General features: G+C 60.5%; 1 protein-coding gene across 1 annotated transcript; it reads right to left on the bottom strand.

Annotated features, from left to right (window-relative positions):
• Positions 1 to 25: 25 nt before the first annotated feature.
• BOLA3 (bolA family member 3) lies at positions 26 to 3,740 on the bottom strand. Its single transcript, XM_054175297.1, has 4 exons — positions 3,645 to 3,740; positions 2,876 to 2,999; positions 2,076 to 2,164; positions 26 to 110 (listed from the first exon to the last, which is right to left on the bottom strand). Exons 1-4 carry the CDS (start codon positions 3,675 to 3,677, stop codon positions 45 to 47), a joined length of 312 nt encoding a protein of 103 aa, XP_054031272.1. The 5' UTR covers positions 3,678 to 3,740; the 3' UTR covers positions 26 to 44.
• Between the last annotated feature and the right edge of the window lie 7,432 nt (positions 3,741 to 11,172).

Below are 11,172 nucleotides of genomic sequence, written 5' to 3'. Positions count from 1 at the left end.
TCAAGCACGAGAAGAGAGCTGTGTGAAGACCTTTATTGAGGGGCTCAGGGTTTGGGGGTGGAGGTGAAGATGCGCAGTCCGTGCATGCTCTTGATCTCCTCGCTCAGTGCCTGCAACAGACAGGCACCAGAATCAGAGCCACACAACTGTTGGGCTTGGAAAAGCTGAGATCACCCAGTCCAGCCAGCAACCCACCCCCACCCTGGCCACAGCTTTCTGGAGCACCTCCAGGGCTGGGGACTCCACCACCTCCCTGGGCAGCCTGTGCCAAGGCCAGAGACCCTTTGCAGCAAAGAAACTTCTCCTCATTTCCAGCCTCAGTCTCCCTGGCACAATTCCAGGCCAGTTCCTCTTTGTTCTGTCACCTCATACTAGGGAGAAGAGATCAACCCCAACCTCACTTCAGCCTCCTTTCAGGGAGCTGCAGAGAGCCACAAAGTCTCTCCTCAGCCTCCTTTTCTCCAGAGTGACCAATCTCAGCTCCCTCAGCTGCTCCTCCCCAGCTTCCTTGTCCTTCTCTGGACCTGCTCCAGCCCTCAGTAGCCTTCTGGGACTGAGAAGCCCTGCCCTGCCCCCAGCCCTCCAGCTGTGGCCTGCCCAGGGGCACAATCCCTGCCCTGCTCCTGCTGCCCACACCATTGCCGCTCCAGGCCAGGCTGCTGGTGGCCTTCTTGGACACTTGGGCACCCCCTGGCTCCTCTCCAGCTGCTGGCACCCCGCACCCCTGGGGCCTTTTCCACTAGGCAGTCTCCAGCCACTCTGCCCCCAGCCTGGAGCCTTCCTGGGTTTGTTGTGCCACAAGGCCAGGCCCCAGCCCTTGGTTTTCATGAACCAAGGCAGGCAGCTCTGAGTGGCTCTGCTCTTGGTGCTGCTCCAAGTGGTGGCTGTGTGGAGCCTGCACCCAGAAGGTGCTGCTGAGGGCAGCAAGTCCTGGCTGGAATCACAAAGAGCACTTTGGTGTGCAGAGAGTGGCCCCAAGTGCTGCCTGGACACAGCTGAGACATTGTGATGCACCCCGAGGGCACAGGTGCTGCACAGGGCTCCCTAGCAGCGCTCCACTGCTGCTGAGACAGCTTCACCCAGCACGGAGCAGCACTGCCTGCCCCTCCCAAGCTCTACAGCCACTGGGGTGCTGAGCTGAGATAATCACCCCCAGAGGCTCCAGCTCCCAGAGCTGTGCTCACACAGCCCCTGCCCCACCAGCATGCTGCAAGCCCAGAGCCCAGCTGAAGACCACACCCAGAGCTGGCCTTTATCTGCTGGAGAGCAAACATCAGAGCCCTTCTCCCACAGCCCACAGGGACAGTGTGGCCCTCAGCCACTCGCTGTGTGTGCTGAGCACACAGCCCACAGGGGACACAGAGCCACGGAGCTGCTGAGGCTGGAAGAGACCTCTCAGATCATCCAGTCCCAGCTGCTCCCCTGGAGCTCAATCCAACCACTGCTGCTGAGCCACTGCCACCAAACCATGGTCCCAAGTGCCGTGGCCACGGTTCTGGAATGCCTCCAGGGATGGGGACTCCACCACCTCCCTGGGCAGCCTGTTCCCATCCCTGAGCACCCTTGCAGTAAAGAAACTTTGCCTCATCTCCAACCTAACCCTCCCCTGGCACCATGTCAGGTCAGCTCTCCTTCCACCACCTGACACTGGGGAGAGGAGGCCAACCCCAACCTCACTGCAGTCCCAGCTTGAAGCTGAGCACACTGCTGCCTGCAAGACTTCCCAGCCAGGCACTCTGCATATCACAGAGTCACTAAGGCTGGAAAAGACCTCTGAGATCTGGAGTGAAGATGGGAGAGGGCAGCTTGAGCCTGGAGATGAAGAAATTCTTTGCAGTGAGGGTGATGAGACCCTGGCACAGGTTGCCCAGGGAGGCTGTGGATGTCCTCTCCCTGGAGGTGTTCAAGGCCAGGCTGGCTGAGGCCCTGAGCAAGCTGGGCTGGGGGGAGGTGTCCCTGCCCACGGCAGGGGGTTGGCACTGGCTGAGCTTTGAGGTCTCTTCCAACCCAACTCATTCCATGGCTCCGTGAAGTGCTGCCCCAAGCCAAACCACAGCCCCCTGGGCCCCCCTCACCTGGTTAACCATCTGGTGCTGCTGCACCGTTCGCTTCTCTCTGAACTCCTCTGACTCGATGTGGATCTCGTACATGGCGCCACAGCCTCCTGGCAACATCAAACCGGCAGCAAGTGCTTCAGCAGAGATCAGGCTCCTCTGTGCCCCCACCTTCGTGGCCCAGGTTGGGGGGGTGCCCGCAGAGAGGTGGGGCTGGCAACAGACTCAGCTCCTTCCACCCCCAGATGGTGAGCAGGAGGAGCAGGGAAGCAATCGTGCCCCTGGAACGGGCACTGCCGAGGCCGCACCTCCAGCTCTGGGTTCAGTTTCCAGGCCCTCACTCCAAGGAGGACATTGAGGGCTGGGGAAGGGCAACAAAGCTGGGGAGCAGCAGCTGATGGACCTGGGGGTGTTTGGTGTGGAGGAGACCGAGGGGAGACCTCATTGCTCCCTACAGCTCCCTGAGAGGAGGCTGCAGGGAGGTGGGAGTTGGGCTCTGCTCCCTAGAATCAGGTGATAGGAGGAGAGGCAATGGCCTGGAATTGTGCCAGGGGAGGGTTAAGTTAGAGAGGAGGAAACATTTCTTAGCTGCAAGAGTGGTCAGGGATTGGCAGAGGCTGCCCAGGGAGGTGGTGAAGTCCCCAGCCCTGGAGGTGTTCCAGAAACCTGTGGCCATGGCACCTGGGGCCATGCTTTGGTGGCCATGGTGGTGCTGGGTTGATGTTGGACTGGATGACCTCAGAGAGCTTTTACAACCCAAACCGTTCTGTGGTTCTGTGGTTTGAGGGGATGGGGAGGCCCATGCAGAGCTCCTGCTGTACCTGAGATGTCCACCACTCTGATGGAGGAAGCCCGGGGGAACTTCTCCCGCAGGACCCGGCTCACCCGCGCCTCCCCCTCCGACTGCGAGCTGAAGCCTCGCCAGGTGCTGCGGCGCAGGAAGAGCTGCGGGGGCACAAAACCAGCACTGAGAAACACTTCGAGGGGAGAAGGCTGCTCCCATGGCAAGAAACTGTCCATAACTACACGCCCTGGGGGCACGACAAGGCTGGAGAAAGCACTGGGATGGGGGAAGTGCTTTCACCGGCACCGGGAGGGGACACGGGGATGGGGGAGGGTGGCTTCACCACCAAGGGAGAGTGAAAGGGGACGTGACAGCGGAGAGAAGGTGGGGGAGAAGGTCACCTTCAGCGGCACGGGGGAGGAGAGCACCGGGGAAGGGAGGGCGGAGGCTGGCCTAGGGCACCGGGGAAGGCGGGAGAAAGCTGCCAGCACCGGTGGGAGGGCATTGGAGGGGCCTCCACGGGGGAGGGGGACACTTACCAGCAAGGAGTCGGAGGGCACCTCCCTCGTTACCGGTGACACTTACCGTGAGCAGGCGCCGGCGGCACTCACCCGGGACCGGGACGGGGGAGGAGGGAGGCACAGGGGGACACACGGAGGGAGCGGGACCCAACTCCCCACCTCCCGAACTGTGCGAGGGCGACCTCGGACAACGGCCAGAGCGCCCCCGCCCCTGGGGCCGGGCGGGGATGGCACGGGCAGAGGGAAGGTCACTCGGACGGACAGGGGGACACAGAGGACACTCACCGGCCCCCGGCCCAGCAGCCCTGCCGCGGCCATACTGGGCGGCGCGCGCGCGCCCGCTGCCGGACGCTGGAGCCGCGCGCCAGGGGGGCACGCGCGGCCCAGCCAATCGCCGCGCGCCTGGCTGCAAGGGGCGGGACCCGGAGCCGCAACTGCTTCCGCTGCTGCGCCCCCTGGCGGCTCGGAGGAGCTTGTCCGGGTCTGGGCCGGGCGCTCCCCCTGCAGGTGCTTTGATAGCCCTGGGGGGGACTCGACGACACCCCCCGCAGGCAGGGATCCAACCCGACCCCCAGAGGGCCGCATCCTCCGCCCCCAACACCCCTAACTGGGCCTCATCCTGCCCTCCCTCCCAGAGACAGGACCCCATCCTGCCCCCGCCCTTCCATACTCAGTGCCCACCCCCCCTCATCCCCCCTTAACTGGACCCCATCCTCCCTCCCCTCCTGACTCCCAGACTCGGGGCCCCATCCAGCACCCCCCGAAGGGGCCCCATCCACCCTGTTCCCCTCCTTCACCCCAACCCCTCCAGGGACCCATCCTGCCCCCCCATTCCCACACCCACAGCCCATCCTGGCACCCCCATTCTCATAACCAAGGCTTCATCCTGCCCCCCCTTTCCTGTCGGCAGGGCCCCATTCTGACCCCCCCTCAATTAGGCCCTATCCTGACCCTTCCATTCCCATAGACAAGGTCCTATCCTGCCCCCTCCCCACAGACAGGATCACATCCTGCCCCCTGACCCAATTCCCACCCCCAGGGTCCCGTCCTGCCCCAATTCCCACCCCCAGGACCCCATCCTGTCCCCTGCCCCAATTCCCACCCCCAGGGCCCCGTCCCGCCCCAGTTCCCACCCCCAGGCAAAGAAAGAGATGCAGGGTGGGGGCCAAGGGTTGAGTGCAAAAAATAAATATAAAATTTATTAAAACACCCACAAGAGTTCAGAGCTATCAGGAGAATACACTGGGGCAGCCCTGGGCAGGCTGCACCGAACTCAGAATCAAATACAAATGAACAACAGAAAGGATCCAACGGAACCGACACAAACCCAAACGGAAAGGAAACGAAACCAAAGCAAGGGGAAAACAACAACGACCCAAACAGAGCCAAAACCTGGGGAGGGGGAGGGGGGAAGGAGGAGGGGGAGCGGGGAAGGAAGAGGGAAAGGAGGGGAGGGAGGAAGGAAAGGAGGGAAAGGAAGAGGGGAAGAAGGGGAAGGAAGAGGGAAAGGGGAGGAAAAAGAGGGAGAGGAAGAAGGAAAGGAAGAAGGAAAGGAGGGAAAGGAGGGAAAGGAAGAAGGAAAGGAGGGAAAGGAAGAGGGAAAGGGGGGAAAGAAGAGGGAAAGGGGGGGAAAAAAGAGGAAAAGGGGGACAGGAAAAGGGAAAGGGGGAAAAGAGGGAAAGGAAGAAGGAAAGGAAGAGGGAAAGGGAGAAGAAGGAAGGGGGAAAGGAAAAGGGAAGGGGGAAAGGAAAAGGGAAAGGGGGAAAGGAAAAGGGAAAGGGAGAAAGGAAAAGGGAAAGGGAGAAAGGAAAAGGGGGAAAGGAAAAGGGAAAGGGGGAAAGGAAAAGGGAAAGGTGGAAAGGAAAAGGGAAAGGGGGGAAAAGAGGGAAAGGAAGAAGGAAAGGAAGAGGGAAAGAGAGAGGAAGGAAGGGGGAAAGGAGGCAAAGGAAGAGGGAAAGGGAGGGGAAGGAAGGGGGAAAGGGGGGAAAGGAAGAGGAAGAGGAAGGGAAAGAAGAGGAAAAGGGAGGAAAGAAGAGGAAAAGGGAGAAGTAAAGGTGGGAAAGAGAAAGGAAGAAGAAAAGGGGGAAAAGAAGAGGGAAAGGAAGAAGGAAGGGGGAAGGAAGAAGGAAAGGAAGAGGGAAAAGGGGGAAGGAAGAGGGAAAAGGGAGGAAAGGAAGAGGGAAAAGGGGGAAGGAAGAGGGAAAAGGGAGGAAAGGAATAGAGAAAGGGAGGAAAGGAAGAGGGAAAGGGGGGAAGGAAGAGGGAAAGGGGGGAAAGGAATAGGGAAAGGGGGAAAAGGAATAGGGAAAGGGGGAAAAGGAAGAGGGAAAGGTGGAAGAGATCCAAACTTGTGATTTTTAGGCATCCTAAAAAGTAAATTTAACAAAAAACAAACGTTGAGGAAGGGGAAATTAAAAGAGGTGTTGAAGGCTAAGGGGGGGGGAGGGGGAACACAAAGAAGGGTTGAAAGGAAACACAAAAGAAGAGGGGGGGAAGGGAGAGGGGGGAAGGAAATTATACAAAATAAAATTATCAGCATAAATTTACTGTCCTAGAAGTATCTACAGTTTAATACACATTAATCCTATTGCCTTGAGACATGGGGGGGGGGGGGAGGGGAGAGGGAGGGAGAGGGGGAGGGAAGAGGGGGGAAAGGGGAAGGGGGGTGAAAAAAAACACACAAAAGCCTCTACCGGTCCTCGGTCTGCCCCCGGAGTACGAAAGGAACGAAAAACAACAACAAACTTCGCTTCAAGTAACCACAGTCCCCAGCCGACCAAAACAAAGCTTCAAGTCTGACCTGTCGGAGCCCCCAGGACACCCCCCGTGGTGTCCCCTCCCCTGCAGTGCTCCCCTCCTCCCCTGCACTGTTTTCCCCTCCCCTGCAGCATTCCCCCCTCTCCTGCAGTGTTCTCCCCCTCCCCTGCAGCTTTTCCTTCTCCCCTGCAGCGTTTCCTTCTCCCCTGCAGCGTTTCCCCCCCCTGCAGTGTTTCCCTCTCCCCTGCAGCGTTTCCTTCTCCCCTGCAGCGTTTCCCTCTCTCCTGCAGTGTTCTCCCCCTCCCCTGCAGCTTTTCCTTCTCCCCTGCAGCGTTTCCTTCTCCCCTGCAGCGTTTCCCCCCCCTGCAGTGTTTCCCTCTCCCCTGCAGCGTTTCCTTCTCCCCTGCAGCGTTTCCCTCTCCCCTGCAGCGTTTCCCTCTCCCCTGCAGCGTTTCCTTCTCCCCTGCAGTGTTTCCCTCTCCCCTGCAGCATTTCCCCCTCTCCTGCAATGTTCCCCCCTCCCCTGCATCGTTTCCCCCTCTCCTGCAGTGTTCCACTCCTCCTCTGCAGTGTTCTCCTCCTCCCCTGCAGCATTTCCCCCTCCCCTGCAGCGTTTCCCCCTCTCCTGCAGTGTTCCACTCCTTCTCTGCAGTGTTCTCCTCCTCCCCTGCAGCATTTCCCCCTCCCCTGCAGCATTTCCCCCTCTCCTGCAGCATTTCCCCCTCTCCTGCAGTGTTCTCCTCCTCCCCTGCAGCATTTCCCCCTCCCCTGCAGCATTTCCCCCTCTCCTGCAGTGTTCTCCTCCTCCCCTGCAGCGTTTTCCCCTTCCCCTGCAGCGTTTTCCCCTCCCCTGCAGTCCTCCTGCCGCCATCCTCCCTTCCCCCACTTCAATCAATCAGCTTCCCCACCCCCACCCCCAAAAAAAACCCCCCACCCCCACAACCCCAACAAGACCACCGCAAGCCCCCAGCCCCCTCTTCCCCCCTCCTCTCTTTATCCCCTCCGCCCAATTCCCAAGCCCGAGGAGGAGGAACGGAGCCTTTTCGTGGTGGTGTTTCAAAGCCTTCACGGGAGAGTTCGGTGCCTCCCTTCCCTCCCCTCCCCTCCCTCCCCCTCTCCCCTCCCCTCCCCCCAAAGCAAACATCAACAAAATCCAAACCCCACTGAATTATTCTCTTTTTTTTTTTTCCACTCCCGGAGTTACAAAAAGTTTGAGGCTGAAATTCCGGCGGTTTGGTAAAATCCCTGAAGGATGTTGGAGGGGGAAGGGCAAGGGAAAAGGAATGGAGGAAGGGGGGGGGGGAGGGGGTGGAAGGGGAGGGGGCAGGGGCGCCAAAATAAACCAACGTGAAAAGAAATGAGGAAAAATCCAGGTGGAAAGGAAAAACCACAACAAACAAACCCCAACGACAGAAAGGGATCAAAAGGAGGGCCCCGAATAAACCCAAAGCTGAGCGGTGAGGAAGGATCCCTGATTTCGGCTAAATTCACCCCGGATTTGCGTCGCCTTCGCTGCCGCAGCGCTGCTGGGGGGGAGGGGGTGGTGGTTAAGGGGCGGGGGGGGAAGGGGAGTTGAGGTATTTGCCTTGGTTTGGGGGAGCCGAGGGGAAGCGGAAGGGGAAGAGAATAGCACCAATAAAACCCCGAAACGTGGAGGGGGGGGAAAGAAAGAAGGGGAAAGGGGAAAAACCAAACCAACAAAGGAAGAAAAGCAAAGGGGAGAGAGGGAGGGAGGGAGGGAGGGGCAGGAGCAGGGCCTGCGGCCCAGCCCCCGCCCCCGGCCCAGCCCCCGCGGTGGTCTGGGGACGGGAGGGAGCCTGAGGGATCGGTTGAGGAGGGGCAGGGGGCATGGTGCTGAGCGTGGTGCTGGATGGGCGCCGGGCAGTGGCGGGGGAGGGTGCCGGGAGGGTGGTCCTGCAGCGCGGGCGTGCGGCGGGCACGGGGAGGGGCTGGGGGGGCGAGGGGCTGGGGGGGCTGCGTGCCGGGGGGGGGAGGTTGTGCCCCGTGCCTGAGCGCCAGGGGGGTGCTTATGGTGTCTGGGCACCGTGTCTGTGCCGGGGCACCGTGCCCAAGCACCGTGCCCGGGCAGGGTGGGGGAGCACAGTGCCCAGGTGCCATCCCCACACCATGCCCACGCACCACGTGCCCAAGCACCGTGGCAACGCTGTGTGGCAGGGCACTGTGCCCAGGCACTGTGTCTGTGAGCACCATGCCCAGGCACTGTGTCTGGGCACGGTGCCCAAGCACTGTGTCTGTGAGCACCATGGCCGAGCACCATGCCCAGGCACTGTGTCTGGGCACGGTGCCCAAGCATCATCTCCATGCACAGTGGGTGAACACCATGCCCAAGCACCGTGCCCATGCATGGTGGGTGAACACCATGCCCAAGCACCGTGCCCAAGCACTGTGCCCATGCATGGTGGGTGAACACTGACCAAGCACCATGCCCAAGCACCCTCCCCGTGCCCATGCACCCTGTTCAAGCACCATGCCCCAGCACCATGCCCCAACACCATGCCCTGGCACCACGGTCACCCACGGTGCCCAAGCACCATGCCCACAGACCATGCCCTGGCACTGTGTGTGCACAGCACCGCACGCACAGCGCTGGGCACCCTGCCTGAGCACCACCTTCGCACCCCCGGGCTGAGCATCATGGTCCACACCCTGTGTCCAAGCACCACAGCCCAGCACCATGGGCACACGTCGCAGCTGAGCACCATGCCCACACAGCCTGGCTGAGCACCATTCCCACACATCAAGGCTGAGCACCATGCCCACACAGCCTGGCTGAGCACCATGCCCACACCCAGGCTGAGCACCATACCTACACATCAAGGCTGAGCACCATGCCCACACCATGGCTGAGCACCATGCCCACACAGCCTGGCTGAGCACCATTCCCACACATCAAGGCTGAGCACCATGCCCACACCATGGCTGAGCACCATGCCCACACCCAGGCTGAGCACCATACCTACACATCAAGGCTGAGCACCATGCCCACACCCAGGCTGAGCACCATACCTACACATCAAGGCTGAGCACCATGCCCACACCCAGGCTGAGCACCATACCTACACATCAAGGCTGAGCACCATGCCCACACCATGGCTGAGCACCATGCCCACACCCATGTTGAGCACCATTCCCACACATCAAGGCTGAGCACCATGTTCACACACCATGGCTGAGCACCATGTCTATGGTGCGTGGCCAAGCACCGTGCCCCAGCACCATGCCCACGCACCACATCCAAGCACCACGGCTGAGGGCCCTGGCTGAGCACCTTGGCCACACTTCATGTCCGAGCACCATGCCCCAGCACCATGGCTACGATGCGTGGCTCAGCACCATGCCCGAGCACCACGGCCACGCACCATGCCCACACTCTGTGCCCAAGAGCCATGTCCATGCTGTGTGGCCAAGCCCTGTGCCCAGCCATCACACCCTGGCACCACATGAAGCACCTCAGCAGAGCACCATGGCCACACACCGTGGCCAAGCACCAGGGTCCAGTGCTGTGGTCAAGCACCACAGCCAAGCACCGTGTCCAGCACCATGGCCATGGTGTGTGGCTGAGCACCGTGCCCCAGCACCATGCCCACACACCATGTCCAAGCACCGTGCCCAGCACCATGGCCATGACGTGGGGCTGAGCACCGTGCCCCAGCACCATGCCCACACACCATGTCCAAGCACCGTGCCCAGCACCATGGCCATGATGTGGGGCTGAGCACCATGCCCCAGCACCATGCCCACACACCATGTCCAAGCACCGTGCCCAGCACCATGGCCATGATGTGGGGCTGAGCACCGTGCCCCAGCACCATGCCCACACACCATGTCCAAGCACCGTGCCCAGCACCATGGCCATGGTGTGTGGCTGAGCACCGTGCCCCAGCACCATGCCCACACACCATGTCCAAGCACCGTGCCCAGCACCATGGCCATGGTGTGTGGCTGAGCACCGTGCCCCAGCACCATGCCCACACACCATGTCCAAGCACCGTGCCCAGCACCATGGCCATGGTGTGTGGCTGAGCACCGTGCCCCAGCACCATGCCCACACACCATGTCCAAGCACCATGCCCAGCACCATGGCCATGATGTGTGGCTCAGCACTGTGGTCAGGCACCACCTCCATGCACCTTGTCCAAGCACCATGGTGGAGCACCGTGCCCAAGCACCATCCATGATTTGTAGCCCAGATCCATGCCTGATCACCATGTTCATTACCCCCTGGTCCAGCACCATGGCTGAGCACCATGCCCAAGCACCATCCATGATTTGTAGCCCAGATCCATGCCTGATCACCATGTTCATTACCCCCTGGTCCAGCACCATGGCTGAGCACCATGCCCAAGCACCATCCATGATTTGTGGCCCAGATCCATGCCTGATCACCATGTTCATTACCCCCTGGTCCAGCACCATGGCTGAGCACCATGCCCAAGCACCATCCATGATTTGTAGCCCAGATCCATGCCTGATCACCATGTTCATTACCCCCTGGTCCAGCACCATGGCTGAGCACCATGCCCAAGCACCATCCATGATTTGTGGCCCAGATCCATGCCTGATCACCATGTTCATTACCCCCTGGTCCAGCACCATGGCTGAGCACCATGCCCAAGCACCATCCATGATTTGTAGCCCAGATCCATGCCTGATCACCATGTTCATTACCCTCTGGTCCAGCACCATGGCTGAGTACCACGTCCATGATTTGTGGCCAAGAATTATGCCTGAACATCACTTCCACACACCTCTGTGGTGCCCACACACCACATCTGAGCACCACATGCATGATGTACCACAGCTGAGCACCTCCCACTAGCACCTCATCCATGATCTGCGGCTGAGCACCACAGCTGAGCACCTCACCCTAGCACCACATCCATGATGTGTGGTCAGTCACCACAGCTGAGCACCTCACCCTAGCACCACATCCATGATGTGTGGTCAGTCACCACAGCTGAGCACCTCACCCTAGCACCACATCCATGATGTGTGGTCAGTCACCACAGCTGAGCACCTCACCCTAGCACCACAT

This window comes from Dryobates pubescens, chromosome 31 (genome assembly GCF_014839835.1).
Source record: "Dryobates pubescens isolate bDryPub1 chromosome 31, bDryPub1.pri, whole genome shotgun sequence".
Taxonomy (NCBI): Eukaryota; Metazoa; Chordata; class Aves; order Piciformes; family Picidae; genus Dryobates; species Dryobates pubescens.
This window is presented reverse-complemented; position numbering and strand designations above follow the sequence as displayed.

What these genes read in the sequence shown, in the direction of transcription:
- BOLA3 (XM_054175297.1), bottom strand. Translation starts at nt 3,677, where the DNA reads ATGGCCGCGGCAGGGCTGCTGGGCCGGGGGCCG. An exon ending in CAGAGTGGTGGACATCTCAG is followed by an intron (nt 2,165 to 2,875) that starts GTACAGCAGGAG and finishes TGATGTTGCCAG; the next exon opens with GAGGCTGTGGCGCCATGTAC. An exon ending in AGCACCAGATGGTTAACCAG is followed by an intron (nt 111 to 2,075) that starts GTGAGGGGGGCC and finishes TGTCTGTTGCAG; the next exon opens with GCACTGAGCGAGGAGATCAA.